The sequence below is a fragment of the Netta rufina genome (assembly GCF_964035555.1).
Source record: "Netta rufina genome assembly, chromosome: 1".
Lineage (NCBI taxonomy): Eukaryota > Metazoa > Chordata > Aves > Anseriformes > Anatidae > Netta > Netta rufina.
The window spans coordinates 27363069-27381819 of record NC_140123.1 but is presented as its reverse complement, the minus strand read 5'-3'; the positions used below and the strand labels follow the sequence as shown (position 1 = coordinate 27381819).

The following is an 18751-nucleotide window of genomic DNA, read 5'->3' as shown; positions in this document are numbered from 1 at the left end:
AGAGACAAATCTGTCCTGTCATTCCTCTACATTCAAAGGAGATGGTCTAGAGGAGTTAGCATATTTAGTGAAACCTTCTTTGTCTAAAAAGTTCACAACTAGCTCTACTTAAGAGCAAGTTTTGCTTAAATACTGCTCACCTATCAACTATTAAATTGTAGATACTAGAAAAAATATCATAGCAAGACACAATAACAACATATCAATTTAATCTAGACAGTTCTCCCCACATTATAGCACAAGAAAATTTTCACATGGCTGAAGAAACCCCTGTCAAGTTACAAATTCATCAGTAATGATGACTAAATCTTCTGGAATTGAGTAGCTATGCACAGTAATTACAAAAACACTTACATTCTCTTTAAATGAAATAAAAATTGTAGAACTGATTTCCATTTCAAATTATTTGCTTGTGATTTCTAGATTATTATCAACAACTGCTGATATTGAGGGAATACTATCATCAAAATGGTGATTTAATCAAAGTAACGGACAGTCGATATTCTTTGAAACAGGCTTATCAGCTGCTTAAAATGCAAAATGTAAGCAGAATTACGAAAAAAACATGGTTTCCAGACTGTAGAAGTGAAAAGTAATTTAATAATTTTACAAGTGAGTATCCTCTTTGTGCATAATGGATCAGCAGCAAAGCCTTTGCAATCATATATGTAAGCACAAACGTCTGTTCTCCAGTACTTTACTCTTCTCTGAAAATAAAAACAGAAAATCTGGAAACGGATGCAGTGGGATGCATAGCAAAAAGCTAGCTGGGATGCAAAGAGACTCATACTCACACACAGGCATTGTTTTGGTCTGAACACACGTTAGCAACAAAAAATAAAAACCCTGGATGATAAAAAGCAGTCTTGAGAGTCCTCAAAATATAAAACCATTGTGACTTCCAGTGCTATATTAATGGAGACGTATGAAAAGGCATAAAAGTTGGTTATCTGCGTATTAACACAATAAAGTAACAGGAAAATAAAATTTATGACAAAATAAACGTCTATATCAGCTGAAAACTAATGTTTCTGAGTGTAATTCAGCCTACTAATTTTGCATTTTTTGTGAAGTAAAACTAATTTTAGTAATGGGAAAATAGGACATGATTCTATCAATTTAGTAGCCCATTTATAAAGGGAAATAATATATAGTGATTCACTGGCTAAAACTCTGTTACAAATACTACATATCACTACAGTCAGGCTTCTTCTCACCCTAATGGTTACCAGAGCTAACTCTGAAAGTGCATATTAATAAATAATTGCAAAAGCCTTTGTTACTCATACATCTAATCAACTTCTGAGTCTCTTTAATCCATTGACCTCAATTATATCCTGAGGAAAGATCTTCAGAGTGCATATATGCAAAGTACAACTGACAATTTCAGATTTAATATACAGAATGTGTTTACAAGAAAGAACAATACTACGATCTTATGGGATACACAGTAGGCTAGGTATGCCACTTCATCCTGAATGACTTGCACTGAAATGCCATTGAAGGTTGCACGCACAACCACCATCTTCATTTAAAGTCAGTAAACCCAAATTCAACTCCTTTATAAAACAAGGCAGCGTCTAGAGGCAGCTACATCCAGGCCAGAGACTGGGGGAATGGAACTAAGAGGTCAAAGAGGATTACACAACCTTCCCTTAGTGACCACAAAAAGAACAGACACCATTAATTGGGGGATCACAATTTCTTTATCACCCCTCCTTAATTCTACTCATCTCCAAACTGAAAACAGCCTACCGTCCAAAACAAAAGTACAAAGATTGAGTTATGTAAGCAGAAAAATTATGCTGGATCCCGTCTGAGTAAGATGCAAAACCCAGAAAGTTAAATACAACAGAGCTAAATATAACAGAGATGAATACAGCCCAAAGCCAAGAAAACTTTTGTTAAACACTACTTTGCACATTCTTTCTAAGCAGTCGTAGTTTTTTGCTAAGGTCCATTACTGATTTCTCTTCATAAAAAGAGCAAATACACAAACAAATAGTTTATTTCAGATTAGGCATTAGGAAAGAAAATATTCTGAGGAACTAATATGCAGCTAGCATACGCCATAAGCTTTATTTGTTTATACTTGGGTAAAATCACACGGTCTGTGTTCATTGTACTTTTCATGAACTCACCATCAGTAGTAGAGGAACTACTGTTCTGATGACACTATATTGAAATGGAAACACCCCATGACAACAAACAATGTGCTAGGTGGACTTGACAGTAAGGACTGGGGGACCAGCAGCAACCAATGAGTCATCTGATGAAGGGTATAAAACCACTGAAAGGAGTCACTGAAATATAAGGAAGGAAAGAAGAAGAGGAACAACTATTCCCTTGAGAAAGACATTCCTCAGCCTTTGCAGAAGGGCCAGGAAGCAGAACCAGAGGCAAACAGCAGAATGAGAAAACTACCTTGGGACCACAGAACAACATTAGCCAAACTCAGAACATCCCAGTGACTACTCGGGGAACTACGAGGTTTTGCACAAAGATTAGCTTCTGCAAATCTACATGTGTTCTGTGCTTTTCCATTGGGTTAAATACAACTAATTCAGAAATGCATTTACAAAACTTTAGTGTTTGTTTTCCACTTTCAAACCACGTTTCTAAGCTGAAAAAACAGAAACGTGGGGACTTCTTTGCCAAACTCTGGGGTTGTGCAATGCCTTGGAAAAGTCACCTCTTCCTGATTCTCAGACCTAGGCAACCTACCACATCTCAAATAGGGATGTTGGATAAAGATCAGATCCCTAGCAAATGGAAAAGGATATGCAGCCTAACAATTTGCTTTTACTTTGCTTAGATCTCAGGAAGGTGAGATTTATTTGGTGGATCCACCATCAGCAACCAGATACGAATACAGCGGGCAGAGCTTAACAAGAACTGTATTAGGTACTGAAGAATGGAAAGTTCACTGAAATGCAAACAGGAGAAGAAAACATACCAAGGAAGTGATGCTGGCTTAGGGACAGGTGTTTTTTTGGTTTAACAAAAGTCTATTCTCCTTTTAACAACAGCCATGTTCACGGTATAGAATTGTTTTTATAAAAGACAGAAAAGTTTAAGTTTTGCTTTTACTCAGCTTAGCTTCCTGGGATATATTCATAACTTCAAGAAAGGAATTACACACATGAGTAATTGACTACTGATCTGATGATGCATTAATACAAGTTATCTAGCTCAATCAGCTGACCTTGCTTTACTGCACTTTGGGAAATTTCACAATCAGTACTTTTGTTGGTTGTAGATTTTAGAACTATGTAAACTTCTCTGCCGCTCTGTTATCAAATGCTGCTAATAACATTATTTTTAAACATATTTACCCACAGTAATTAAAGAATTAAAAAACTTCTTAAGTTTTAACGATATCCCTTTTCTAGAATATAGACACAACATAACTGATTTTGGGAAAAGCTGAAGTCTAAAACAGCTATTCATCTAATAATCTTACTAGACAAAACAGAAATGAAAGTTTTGGTTTTGAAATATGAAAGCCGCATGATGTTGAAACAAACCTTGTCCATGAGTTTACTTGCATGAAGGCTCAGACTATTAAAGAATATCTTCTTACTCAACAAATGCATTTCTTCAATTGTTGTCAACAGTGTGGCTGCACTGTTTCCCACAATACCACTGAAAACAAAATTAAGATTAACTACATAATCTGAAGGGAGGGAGGAATAAGACAGGATCAGAAACTTGAGACAGCATTTCAAACACAAATTTTTCAGAGTTCAAAACGTACAACAAATCACTGTAGGAAACACTTCTCCATATTGGCTTTCTGAGAGATTCACTCATAAGATGACTGTGAGAACAAGCATTATCAAAAGTAACATCTGCTTGATGACATGGTTAAGTACAGTCTATCTAAAGTTGAGTACAAACATTTTAGTATAATTCTAACATTTACTGGATTTTTGTTTTGTTATTATGCAAATCTACTTGTTATACAAAACAGATTACATAAACAAAAAGGGTTGATAACGTTATTCTATCACACTGTCCTCTAGGGATAGCATCCTACCTCTATTCAGTGTGATGTGAGGCATCTCCAGTGATACAAGAATTCATGCCTTGCTGTTCTGAGTGTCAGGCTATTACATTTAACATAACTACTGCATAAACCTTAAACTACCTTACCTGACTATGAATGTCTCGCTAATCTACCTTTTGTCGAAAGTAAAAACACTTCTACGCTACCAAAATGGCAGGTTAAAAATTAATTGCATCATAATGGAGCTAATTCTTGTAGCTTGATTTTCAGAACATGATCTTGTTGCATTTAATGGGTCATTTCTCCAAGTGGGTTTTCCCTTCATTACTTGGGTGGCCTTCCTGTATACAGAGGAAATTACTCAGCTGAAAGAAGGTGCTTCAGTGGTCTTTAGGCAACGTATCATAGCAGGAGAGAAAGCAACAGATTTCCTAAGGAGGGTCTGCCTAAGACCCTCCTCCATTTTAACATCACATATTCAATTGTTTTACTACCACCGGGAAACAGACTTTGGAGACAGAGAAACAGCAAAAATATTGAAACTGTTTTTGACAACAAAATTAGGAATAAAACATTTTGCTTGATATTATAAAAGAAAAAAGGTCCGATATGTGTTCTACCATAGACCTGTAGTGCCATCACATGTGAAGACTTGAGGAGATGCCCATGAACCATTTATTATTAACAAATATATAAATATCAGAAAATAGTAGTTATATTAGTGACTCAAATTCTCAGCAGTTCAGTCCAGGGCTGTGGATGAAAATTTTCCTGCTACTGCTGTTTCTAACCAATATGAACTACTGTGAATGCCACAGTCTATAAAAAACAGAGGTTCTGGCTTGTCTCTTGGTTCACTGATCTTGGTGGCACCTGACAGGTTGGAAGATTATTGGTGTATCTTGAACAGCCAGGTACAGAATAAGGCAAGCATCTTCGCAACAGGAAAATGCAAGTGCACAGTCAGAAAAAATGGTATCCAAACATAGCTGTTTAAGGAAGAAAAATTGAATTTCAAGAGAGAATTTAATTCTATCACTTTCTCAAAGGGATACTTCGTCATCTTAGTGCATATATATCTATATATACATATATAGATATAAATAAAACATCTATCAACACAATAAAATTTATTTATCGATTTTTAAAAATTGATGCCATATTCCAAAGCAGACTCCATATGAATTGATGGGAGTGAACAGATAAATGGCATCTGCTAAGGCCAAGAATACGCTTTTTAATATAGTAATCTTCATGCTTACAATAAATAATAGTAATAAAAATTATATCCTTAACATACTTTGTAGTTTGTATACCTGATTGTATGGTGGTAGAACTTGAGAAGATTGGAAATCTTGTACAGTAAAACTGCTCCTGGCTCAGCAACAATCACCTGCTCAATTCTAACCTGCAGAAAAAACAAACATCCTTCAGGTCAAACACCCTAAAAGCCAACCACTATGATTTTATATACAATACAATGCTGACTTCTGAGAAATAAATTTGAACAGAAATAAATTCAACAAGAGACAATGCCCAGTTAACTCTAGCTTTCTGCTTGAACCAAAGTATTTCTTGGGTGCAAAGCCTCTGGGTAGAAAACAAGCAGGTATATTCTTAAAAACTAAACTAAAGTAATCCCACTGCTGCGAATATTTCTCTATAGGTTTTTGTTGCAACTTGTTATTGAAAATTTCAAAATAATGAGATCACTTTATGGATTAACACCAGTACATACTGGAATTCTCCCCAGCACTGAACAGAGCAAGAACAGCTGCAGAATCCCTAATCTACAACCGCTGATCATTAGCATCATGCAGCAATTCTGAACATCCGAAGTATGAGGTATTTTACACAAAAGACAAAACTTCACCTGGATTAATTTCTCCTTTATTAAAGAAGATATCATGTACCTGCTATCTGTATGTAATTATTTATTACTAACAGCTACGTTGCCTGTTTATCTCAACCAGGAGATATTGGTTAGGCAGACCAAAACAGTGCTGACTTTCTTTACACTTGGACAGTCGATGTCTTGTCTTGTCTCCATGGTACACACAGTCTCAATTCACTCATAAAAGGCTGCGCCAAGGTCAAGCTCTGGGCACTCATGAAGCAGTGATAGTCAGTGACTTATCACTGCCCTATTCTCCCACGTGCCTGTGTGTGAAAGGGCTACACACAAATCACCCGTCGCCACCCGCCCTCCCAAGTTATTTGTCTGCTGTTCAAAGAAGCGCAATGTGCAGCAGTGCCTTCTTGTCACCGCCAGCTGCACAGAGAAGGAACTAAGATTATGCTCCCTTGGCATCTAGGTCAGAGACCAAAAATGCAGAATATTTGTTGACTCTAATTTGCAAAGCTCGATGCACGAAGTTAATTTCAACATTCAGGTGTACTTTGTTCTTCAAAGCATGAATAAATACAGACGTACACATACAAATACCCATTTCCATTGTGTGAAAGGACATTTGGGCAGGGGCATAGTACTGAGTACAGTCTCTTGGCCTGAGTATAGCCTAAAGATTTTAAAGAATACTACAGAAGTAAAAAAAAAGGTCCAGAGAAAGGTAACAAGATGATCAAAGATTTTGAAAATGGTTTCTGTACTGTTCTGGTGACAGTAAACTAAGGCGAAGCTGTGGAGGGATATGCCAGAAATCCAGCAAATCAGGTGGGCACAAAGATGATAACTAGGAAACGATTTTTCACAGTCTCTTTCAATACAAGAGCTGGAGTTATTAAACATAACAAACCCAAAAGGAGCTGGCTTTTCAAACAGTACAGTTGAACTGTGCACTTCCCTCCTGCTGGATATGTTGTGAACATAATTTCATACCAACTTGACATATTCAAGGAAGAAAAATATATTGTGGTGTATCAAATACAGAGGAGTAGCTATGGCTCAGTAAGTCCTCAATAAGTCCACAAACAGGCAAAGAAACTATTCCATGGAAGTATCTTGACACACTTGCACAAACTGTACACTCTTCCCCTAAGCATATAAAATAGACACTAGAAAAAACAGGGTACTAAGCTAAAATGATTTTTCATTTGACCCACTACAGTCATTCTGATACCCTTATCCTAAAGCTAAATTTTTGCACCTAAGCATCATTAAACTTTAAGAAAAGTAAAAGAAAATCGAGATACAGATTTACTATCCTAGTATCTCTCACTATACAACTATTTATTATCATACCATGAACTACCTATCTGTGAACTACTGGACCTTTAATTTTGAAGGGTTTTATGATTTTTAAAGCTGATAACCTAACACAAACAAGGAAAATGAAAATACATTGTAGAGATAGGGCATGGGACCTGGAAAAACCCTACAGAACTTTTTTTTAAAATTATTTTTAGAGTTCTAAGAAAAGCAATACACCTCACCTTTAGAGGTCTGCAGACACCTTCTGTGATGTGCCCAACTACTTCTTGAATATTTTCTTCCACACCTATAGTTAAAGCAAGCACATGCTAAGAATATGCAAATTTAATTCTCTTTTCGTCTATTATAAAACAAATAAACACATGTAAGAGCTATTCTTCCATAAAAAAGCATTATGAATTACATGTCCTTTTCTCCACAGGACTAGTTTACACCCCAACTGAACTTCACATCTAGCCATTAAGAAATGGTTGCATGACAAACCATAGTCCTGCAAAGTCACTACCTTATGCTATGTGATTGCTTACTAGCACAATGCAGTACCTGGGGATTTGAGGCAGACGGAAAAAAGGAAAGAGTAAATGATCTAGCCAGAAGCTGTCACAGTAAGGCAGTTCTCAAAACTAAACAGGAAAAAAAAGGGCACTGGGATGTTCAAGGAGCAACAGTACTTATCATTTTGAAAGGCCCGAACTATAAGTACATGCATCTATCAGTGTTGGGTAGTGATGTGCTTGTTGTAGTGTTACAAATTAAATCACACACGTACCTGCACACTGCAGTGTACTACTACAGCATTAGCAAATGCTTCCTCTCTAGCAGCAGTTGAAACTGATCTTTCAGAGAACAAAATATATACAAAAGAGAATATTGCCCTATCTTATTGTGAAACACAAATGAATTGTTGCATGGCAACCAGCACTGTCATAAATCAATCAAACTGAAAGCAACAGATCTTCAAGCTCTCACTTCAGTAACAACTCAGAATAGATTTATGGAGACAGCAATACTTTAATTCTAATTTAAAACTTGTCAACAGGAGTTCATCTTCAGATGGGACCCATGCAATGAACAGTAAACAAACTGACTGTGACATGTGATAAAAATCAGGTGACCTGAAGCTATATTTTGCAGATCTCATTTCACACTAGCAGAGAATACCTCTAAGAGAAAAAAAAAAAAACATATAAAAGATTAAAGATGTGTGACAAAGCCTCTTTAGACCAAAATACATGAAAAGCCACATAAGCATAAACAACTAAATTCGGTGTGGTGGTTGTCTTGAAGCATACTACGTTGGTAAGCAATAAAAACATGTCTGTATATTGAAGTATCAATACTAAGGAAGATAGCAAGATTACAAACCACAAGATTTGTGGCCTGTTATGTAATGGCTAACTCCCAGACACACCCTAATAATTTAGGCAATTTTTGGTAGGAGCAGCCACTTTTGTTCGAGCACACATTTGCAGTCGTGTATCTAGACCAGATTGACTTAATAACGAATTCTTGGATATGAAAGTTTTAGCTGCAAAAATATACGAGTTTAAATACCAAGGGAGATGGAATTACAATTTTGATATATCACATGCTTGTGCTGTCAAATACACTTTCATGTCCAATTAGAATATTTTAGACTCAGCAAACAGGAAAAATAAATCTTCCAACACGATTGATTATATAACTGTTGCAAGTATTAGCACATCACAGTGACATGGAAGAATTATGGATTAAACAACTCTTACGGACTCAAAATCACTTTTAGGAAACAGTTCATTACTGAACATATGCTTTTGGCTGCCTGCTACACCATACATAATTTTTCTCTGCATACCCTTCTGTAAGAGACATCTTTCTTGTACCTTCATGTGGCTTCTGCTCTCCAGTTAGCTTCTTGTAACTCCATAAAAAATAGGTTTCTACTGCTTCTCTTAAACAGAATGCCTGCGATTCTCCCTTCTTTTCAAGTACAAGTTCTCTACAGGACTGGAAAGCTCCCTACCAGCAGCATACCTGAGCTCCACAGAAGAGAACCAGATGCTTTATGTCTGTCCAGTACAATACAAAATCATTAATCTTTTCTGAATGTGTTTTAAATGCTTAAAATTTTTGAAGTATTTTGGTCAGGTTAATTTTCAAGGGTTAACATTTGCAAGCTTATAAAACTTTTAAAAAGTTATTCTTGAATATTTATTTGTGGGCTATTTAGATCGTTCTCTCTACACTCAAAACTGTGAACATCTCTCCAAAATAGCATTCACACAGTTTTGCTTCCACTGGGATCAAACCTACATCTGCCTCCATCTGTAGATAGCTAGATGTATCTTTTCTTTTCTCTCTTTTTTTTTTTTTTTTTTTTTTTTTTTTTTACAGAAAGGGGGAATATTTTTGTTTAGAAGCAATTTACCACCTTCTCCACAGTCCTGAAATTATATAGACTTTATAGGAGAATTTAAACAATAATCTGAACTCAGAGAATCCTGATTTCAAATTACAAAAATGGTTTTACTTCCAAAATAGATCTCCAGGCTGAAACTGAAGTTAAAACATTTGACTGATCTATTACAGAGAAAGCTTATTTCACTTAAATTTTGCCTTCAAATTTACTTGCCTACTCTATGCTAGCTTCTTGGGCTCCCTCTATAGGAAAGAGGGAAAAAACAGAACAGAACAAACAGTTCTGATGAAGCTTCTGAAAATGCCTCTATCAGATCTACCTTTTGTTAGGAAGATTTGCTTTCTGGAGACACAAATCACTCTCATGATTTATCATCAAAATCAACAAGATGCCCACTTTTTAAATGGGCAAGTTAAACCAATTTAACTTTTCCTGTAGCCTGTGCAACAAGACACCTGAAGACTGTATAACAATACAGATAATTCATCTTGAATCTCTCAGTACAATACATGCTGTGCTCACTGGATTAGTCAGCACCAACTCAGGATGTATAGCTATATGATGCATATCATCTTAATCTACTTAATCTGAATCATAATGCTGCACATTCCACTTAATGGTCCTTGTTAAACTCAGTGGTATCCCATTAAATACTGTTTCATCTTCAAGACCTTATCCTACAACTATCATCATCAGTATTTCTCCCAAAGATGCAGAGGAACAGTTAATGGATGCATCCTCTAGGCTTTGTTGCTCCCCCTGTGAAGGTAAGAATCCCTCCCTAGGTTTCCTAAAAACTGGGCAACAGTGATGGCAAAGCCATTCCTGATAAGCTCTCAAAAACATTTTTGCTTCAGACAGTGAAACTCTTGTTTATAACAGTCCCTTGGGAAAAAAAAAAAAAGCTTTGTCTTGGTGATATTTTTGGGAATTTTTTCTCCAAAACATTTCTACTCCCTGTATTCTCAACTACTTTACCCTGGCCTATGGCTGAAATTCTCAAAATATATCTATATTCGAAGGACGTAGTATCTGAGCCTGACTTCCTGCCAGAAGACTAGAGTATTTAATAGTTAAACAAAGCACTGCACAAGGGAGGAGAACTTCAGAACAGAATGGAAGACTGGGCAATAGCAGAGTCAGCTGCAGAACCAGATGCAGTAACATTCTCTGTGTGGCCAGCTTTTCCTGAACAACTCCCTGTTTACAGCTAAAGCATCAGATCTTCACGTACAGAATTACCATGTCTTTTTCTCCACCATGCAGGCATCACGAGGTCTGCGTTCTTGACTCTTTGAGATATTATCACTGTGTAAAATTAAATTCACTTCTACAGTATGCTGTAACTGTAGCTAAAACCCAACAACATTCCTTTGGTTTGATTTACAACAGTCCTACTTTAAACAGCCTACTTGCTCATATACCTTTAATTACAAAAGCTATTTAATACTTCCAGCAGCAAGGAAAATGAGAATGCATATTAACTTTAAATCCCAGAGCAGGACTCAATTAAGACATACAATCTGAGAAACTCACCAAAAATACAGATTAAACATCAGCTCTTAACGCTGAGGTTTGTTACAACTGAACATACATGTTTTATTTGTTTAGTAAGTCTTTGGCTTAAGCCATACAGGCTAAACATATTACAGCTTCTACATGAAAAGTTTCTTAAAAGCATGGTTCAATCTACTTAAAAAACAGCAAAGGGGATGAAGAATCTGTGTTAGAACCTGTAGATGCATTAATAAAGGAGAGCCTTGATATTAAAAAGCTTCACACATCTATGAGTGACCTGCTTTGACCTTCAGAAACCTACGCTGGTATGTTACAAGACAGAAAAAAACTCCATTTTACTTGCAGGAAGGAAGGAACAGAATTATTGAAATAAATTACTAAGCAAATGATCAAGAGATAATAATCCTTAACAGATCAACAAGTAATCTATCACAATATTTTCATAGAGACAATTTTGAACTCTTTGTCCCTTTATAAATTTAGCGTAAACCTATTCTGAGTAAAGTGAAAAGAGTAAAATTTGAAGTACTCTTCTTTGCTAAGGGCTTTCTTCTGGCAAAATGCAACCTACGCTATTCTGAAGATAATTCCAGGAAAATGAAAGTTCAACTCTCATAACTTAAGCCCAGTCTAACAAATTACTCACACTTTTTAACTTATTTTCCTATCGCTTCCCAATATATGTTTCAAAATCTAGTACTACCTTGAATAGTTACAAGCTTTAGCATCGCTTCTAGATGTTCTTTTTCAGACGCTGTAGCTTGATGCAGCCAGGCCAGCATGTCCCCGACGTACCTAAACAAAGACAGAAATTTCTGTGTAAATCAGGGGTTCACAGTGTGAGAGATTTAAAGTGTGAAAAGAAGAATTATTTCTTACACATTCTTACTAGTACAGTACCTCAGAGGATCGTGGGAGTGCATTTCAATAGGGCGGGGAGTACCTCCTAGACCTCCTCTAGTAAGAGCATCTATAAAGCCTCGGACTACAGCACTCCTTCGAGCTGTTCCGAACTCATCCAGAGTGTACCTGTTATCAAAACATGAAAATGAGTAAAACAAAGTAGTTCACCTGATTGCACTGGATTAGTTCAGCTTTACAAGTAACTGTTTCTACAGTTCCAGACAACTTGCAGCAATGCTTCTACTATAAAGCGTTCAAAACTTCCTGATTGTCTTGACTCCTCATTTACAGATACTAAGGATGGCTTCCCTTTGCTTATCACACACAAATAAATAAATGAAAAATCATCTTTTTTCAGTTTTGCACATATAAGCATGTATTGACAGGTCTAGAAGTCCTGTTCACATGTGGTTCACAGCTAAATGGCAGAAGCAGCAACTTACTCCACCACAACACAAGGCTTTCCATCTCCTTCTTCTAGGCCACCAGATGAATAATGGTGACAGTTATTTATTTGATGGTTTCTCTATGTCAATCAACTGAGTCTTACTTAAGATACTTAATGCACAGACACTACAGACCAGACTGCTTAACACCAAATGGCATGCTGGTAAAAGAGGAGGTACCCAGGGGATACACACAGCTCATTTTTGGAGCAGCCTACTTTCCTGTTGGGGCTGAAGCACAATACCAAGTGATGGGAAATGAACACTGCTAATATCCTCGCTTATCTGCTTAGAAACAGGACCTTTGCAAGCAATGGAACACTTTTTTTTTTTTCAACAACAGAATTTAAGTATTTTGAACAAAGCACACAAACTACAATGGCAAAAAAAAAATAAAATAAAAAATAAAAATAAAAAACACAACAGCTTATTTTTCCCATATAACTGAAGAAATGCCACAGAGTAGGCTTGGTGTCACTTACCCATGACACCCAGCAGCTGAACAGATGTAAAAATAAAATAATAATTATAGAAAGCACGTTACTCACTGACTGAAGTTAAATGAGCACTATGCTCGCAATTAAACAGATGCGGAGGACAAAATACAAAAGGAAATAATAACTTGAAACATTTTTGACACAGCGTAAGTTCAATTAGATTTCTCTTATGCTATAAATAATCTAATGGATCCTTCATTATTTTTTTTTGCTCTGTTACTGTTTAAGGGAGAATAAGGAGGGAACACAGTGAAGAATCAGTAAATTTCTTTTTACATCTTTTTTCTCCCCACACACTGTACTTGCTCACTTGCAGAGTAAAGATCAATCTATCTAAACTTTAAAGGCTGGTAAGCCTATAACAAATCACTACTCACACAAATTATGCAAGTAAGAGTGGAAGAGTTCTGGGATCTGCTGACTACCCATGGTCCAGGAATAGCAGCACCGCAGTGAAAAACCTCAAGTGTTTGGAGAAACCAGTTAAGCTCCCCACCACACTCCAATAAACAGCCGTATCATTAAAAATACAGCAGCATAATAGCACGATGTTTGTTTTGAAAACAGCAGTTAGTAATGATAATTTTGTTTAAAAAGAAAAAAAGACTCATTTTGCTTTTGCTCTCAGTAGAAAAGGGTATTGCTATGACAAAATCCTGCATGCATAAAAAATCATTAGTAACTATTATTTACACTGGAAACACAGTATTTAATACTATGTTATTACATGTGTTCATGATAGGGTAAGAAAACAACATTTGTATTCTTTTCAGCTCTGCTCCAATTTTTCCAGAACCCAGTGAAGCAATAATCATTAGCGAGGAGAGGAAGAAGGCAGTGGAAAAGCTCTGAAGATCAGAGTGGAGGATGGAAGAAGCACACTGCTTCCAGCTATGACTCCATGCACTATCTATGAAACAGTTTTCAATTTTTCTGTTAGAAACAGGAAGAAAAGCAAACATTTATTTTAGATCCCTACTGGCTGCAGTTCCCAAAAGTCAATCCATGGTACAATCTTTCTTCCACCTTAAAGTTAAGGAAACATAACTCAAAATAAGTAAACAAGAATTTGTAGTCTTGTTTCTAAACTCCTGTCCTTCTCCATCTTATTTTCATCCAACCAAATCACAACCTTTATCAGATACAAGGACTGTGATTTGGAAGAAAAAGTAAGTTTAGCAGCAGTGCTTAAATGCATAAGAACAATAACAAACTGAAGTTTTTTCCTATGAGATAATTGTTATATTTTGATCTCAGCAGTTGGAATGTACAAAGGCATATAAATAATCTTTAGATTTCAACTATAAAGCATGAGTTCTGTTATTTTGGCAATACTGCTGTAGAAAGTGATTAAGCATGGTTATCTGTGGTGAGAGACATGGCTCCATCTTCTACAGTAATGTTTACTTTTGCCTTTGAGAGAAAAGAAGTCCTATCAATGCCCTACTTCAGGTTACATTAGTATTGCTTTTCGTAAGAAAGACGTCAGATGAAAAATGAAGTCTCTTTAGCAGATTCATTTTAAACTGGACAGATGTGAGTTCCTACAGAAAATAGTTTAGTTTTATTTTTAAGTGTTAAGAAAGCAAAGCTATAGTTTTGTAAAGTCTGAAAGTAACTTTATAAAACAAAATATTTGTTGTAGAAACTACGTATTTATAAAGAATCCTATAAAATGTTGTAAACAATCCTATGCAGCTGTGAAAAAGGGCCTGGTGGACAGGCTGCAAAAAGGGGTCTGCAACCCTCAGTTCTGGCCTAATATAGGAGCTGGCTGTAGAGCATGTACGGAGCATTAGCACCACCAGCAATAGCTGGAGAGGTCAAGTGGCACCAACTCTTCCTATAATTACTAGCAGATCTGACAGAGCCCGTAGAGATGTGCACTGTCTCTCATACTGACAGAATGTTTAATGTCCATTCACACTACACATTTTACCCATGAAAATGTACAGTATGACAGAGCTAAAGACAAAGATAGCCTTTGAAAGACAGCTGAGTGTTCTGCTCTCCTGCATGCCTGCGGCTAAGAGTAATTTGCAATAGTTGCAAAATATGGTAAATGCATTTAAATTAAAAACAAAAATCAAAACAAAAATCAAACCAAATCAAAGACTCAAACCTTTGCTCAAAAGCAAAGAAGTTAAATGTACTAGGATTAACGATAAAACAGTTCCTCCTCAGGTGTATGGTCACCCCAATATAAAACGTTCTTAGAGTGCCACCTCGTGGTTACGTTGTCTACATACTAGTTGTGAACTAATTCATTCAAGTTAACAATCCCTTCAGCAAATTCTGGACAAGAACTAAAAACTAGTATATAATGTACATATCTAAGTACCCCTATGCTTCGGAGGCCCAAATTTAGTAGACTTTTTTTAACATATACTGAACAATTCATAATGGAAGACATTCTCACTACCAGGAGCACTTCAGTTAAAGCTAATTAGCATTTGTCAAATTTTTACTTTGGGATTTTAAAGGAGACACCCATATGCTTTGCATTGCTTTTTTTTTTTGTTTTTTCCTTCGGAAAAACCCTACAAGGAGAGCAGCAGAAATTCACAATTCTTTTAAGTTAAAATCAAAATTCTGACATTTTAATTTAATTTCAAAGCAGTAAGTTGGAGAAAGTCCAACATTTACTGTATCATAATTATGTCAAAAAGACTTTTGAATTTAGAGAAGTGTGATTTTACATTAATTTTTAAATCTGATGCTAACTAAATTGTCACTGTCCTTTGCACTGCAACTCATGGAGATATAACTTAAGTTTCACAGGCTGAAAATGCTCATTTCTGTTAGAGATGATGATGAACATTTACTTACTTATACAGGACAGGTCTATCTTGTAAGGCTTCCATGGCTTGAGCAAGAACTGGAGAAATGTCACACGACTCTTGTGTCAAAGTCCTGCACTCATCTATAAAATAACAGTGGTAAAAGTGCTTTCTTTACACTGCAGTATCTTTTTATACCAGGCTGATAAATAAGAAAATGGGTTAAAAACTCAAAGGCTTCTGATTTTGAATTGTAGAATATGCTACCTGCCCTTGTTTGTACTAAGGTAATTAAACTCTCTCCTTAAGCAGTACTTTGACTAAAATGGATGCCCATCGCTAATCTCAAGAATAGCAATGAAAAGAAGCTTATTATGTGGTTGCACCCACGTGTAAGTGTTAACTCATTCAACCATCAACACTCTGTTAGGCTCCTTTATAAAAGGCTGACACTTCACAGGTAAATTACTGAGAAAAAAAGGAAGCAAGTATGCAACCAAGCTGTGAGGGCTTTTTGTTTGTTTTGCTTTAGTGTTGTAACTATATAATCTTGTACTTTCCATACAAGAATGTGGAAAAGGCATAGGCTAAATCACACAACAGCATAATAATGCTTAATTTTCATTAAGGAGGAACTGCAAACATTATCTGAGACTTTGGTATCCACAGAAGAATAGCCAATTAAATTAATCTCCTATTGCACCAGCTTTTTTCACACCTCTTCCTGTCAACAGAGAAGAGAGACATAATTCAAAAGCATCTACATTTTACACTATCAAGATGTTTTATCAACCACTGAGACTTGGATTCAGAAAACATGTGAAAAAATAATCACCTACAATCAATCAAAAAATCATGCAATCCAATATGGTTTTGTTTGTTTTTAAACAATAAGCCACTCCTCACACTAAACTAAATGTTACTAGCAAATTGTCAAAAACAAGAACTTCCTTGTGACCTGCAAGAAAATGAAATGCAATACACTTCACAATTGGCTTAGAATACCAAATTGTAAATATTGTTCTCTGTGGAAAAACATCTGAAAACAGAAATAAATAATACAGATTTACAAACAGGACAAAAAGGGGTGAATCTCCAGCTAATCATTTAGTTTACAAAAGCAAACACAAAGCTTCATTAATGAATCTTGGAAAGGGTTTTTACTGAGTTCAATCCACATCAAGAAATTAAAGGATCCATCATTATAATATTCATAAACATAAAAACAATTGTAGTCCTACTTTGAGTCCATCTGTAAAGTCGTTCATAAGATGTCTCTTGCAGTAAAGCCATCTGTTCCATAATTTCCAACCTACATGATAAAAATATTTTATTTGCAAATACTATTTTTAGTAGTACTACCATAGGCATGTGAAAACATAAGAAGTACCACTAGAAAAATAAGAAAATTTAAAAACATTATTACTCTTCATTTTGATGTGAAATACTCTATACAGATATATAAAGTAAAAGTGACACCTTGCTGTAACTTCTGCTTGTAACTACCAAATGGTTGTCTTGCACTTTTCCAAGTAACACTCACCCTGCCCTTTGCTGATTTGTCCGGAGGAGAATCTTGACATCATCATGAATTTGCTTTACTCGTCCTAAGGCCTTGAAAAAATCCTAAACCAATACATAAAATAAAAAGAGGGTCAAAAAGCAGTAACATCTCGTTCACACCTCTAGCGCTCTGTTCTTTCCATTTCACATACAGACTAAACTGAGAAATTCAGGGATGTTTCCACCCCAAATAACTTATTGCTATCAGTGAAAAAAAAAAAAAAAAACAACTCTAGAAAAACTCTAGATGGACATTTGTACAAAAAGGTTATTTTGTTACTGTTTGAGAGCCTTAATAGAAATATACTAACATTATCAAACAGGGGTCTTATGAATTAAGTCATCTTTCAGACATTAGGAAAGAGTCCAGAAAATTCAGATGTAACTTCATGTTTCTTTTTTGACCTGAGCACAGTTTACCTCAGAAAAATGGAGTTCTGTTCTGGTTCAAGTCATGTAAAAATACATATTTTCTCTAAGTGAAGTACTCAATGTAACATACTGCCTTGCACCACCTATGTTGAAGACCATGTGTTTATAAAAACCCAAATCACTCTTTCTTCAGGAAAAAAAAAAAAAATCTCCCCAAAACAGAAGTCTGACTTACATGATGTTCTAAACACAATGGTTGATTCTATCCTAGGTGAAAAGCACCTACATGACTTTACTGAAGTCTGCAACTTCAGTAGCACAGCTAGGATCATACCTCAGTTACTTCTGCATATTTTTTTTTTTAGGTATCTCAAGGTATCACGAGGACTAATACTTGTTCTGCTGCAAACCAAGCACTGAATATATGGCACGGTGTTGCTTGAATATTCTTTCATGGTAGTAGTTGGTGCAAAAGCATACAGCAATTACTCAAGTGCATAATCATTTAACACATTCCATTTATGCTTTCATTAGCATTGTTTATGGTTATCTGTTCCATGTCTTTAATAATGCTTTAACTGCAAACAGGATGCCTGTGGAAATGAGATACTGCATCTCAGCAGATAGTCTGAGTTAAAGCAAAGGTTTCCATGCAACTACAATAATAAAATCTATTAATGATACTCAATGCTCTCATTATTCAGTTTGCTTGTACTGCAGAACAATAAGCCTTCTTATTAAAAAAAAAAAAAAAAAAAAAAGAAGAACAGATTCAAAAACTTGTTTTGGAAGGTTGCTAAAAGTGAATCGGTACCTAATAGCTTCATCAACAAAACAATAATGAGAGAAAATTCTCAATTCTATTATTTCAAGTTCCTGAATACCAATATATACATATAGATGCACATGAACAAGGGCAGTACTACATATTACCGAAGACAACCAAATTTCTCATTTGCTTTAGTCGAGCGTGTAGTAATTTTAAAACATCTTAGCTAAAAATTGAGGTTCCATAAAAGCCTTTTTGAAGTGTAGAAACACGATAGCTCTTATTGCCCCATAAACTCATTATACAAACTAGAACTTAATGCTG

At 35.7% G+C, this 18751-nt stretch overlaps 1 protein-coding gene across 1 annotated transcript in view; it reads right to left on the bottom strand.

Moving 5' to 3' along the window:
- Positions 1 to 18751, bottom strand: part of COG6 (component of oligomeric golgi complex 6) — a 51549-nt gene that overhangs the window by 17152 nt on the left and 15646 nt on the right. Inside the window, exons 6-13 of the mRNA XM_084301795.1 lie at positions 17267 to 17349; positions 16965 to 17035; positions 15773 to 15866; positions 11998 to 12126; positions 11801 to 11892; positions 7403 to 7467; positions 5326 to 5417; positions 3528 to 3645 (exon numbers count right to left, since the gene is read on the bottom strand). Coding sequence (XP_084157921.1) covers positions 3528 to 3645; positions 5326 to 5417; positions 7403 to 7467; positions 11801 to 11892; positions 11998 to 12126; positions 15773 to 15866; positions 16965 to 17035; positions 17267 to 17349 — 744 coding nt within the window. The remainder of the gene's footprint in view (positions 1 to 3527; positions 3646 to 5325; positions 5418 to 7402; positions 7468 to 11800; positions 11893 to 11997; positions 12127 to 15772; positions 15867 to 16964; positions 17036 to 17266; positions 17350 to 18751) is intronic.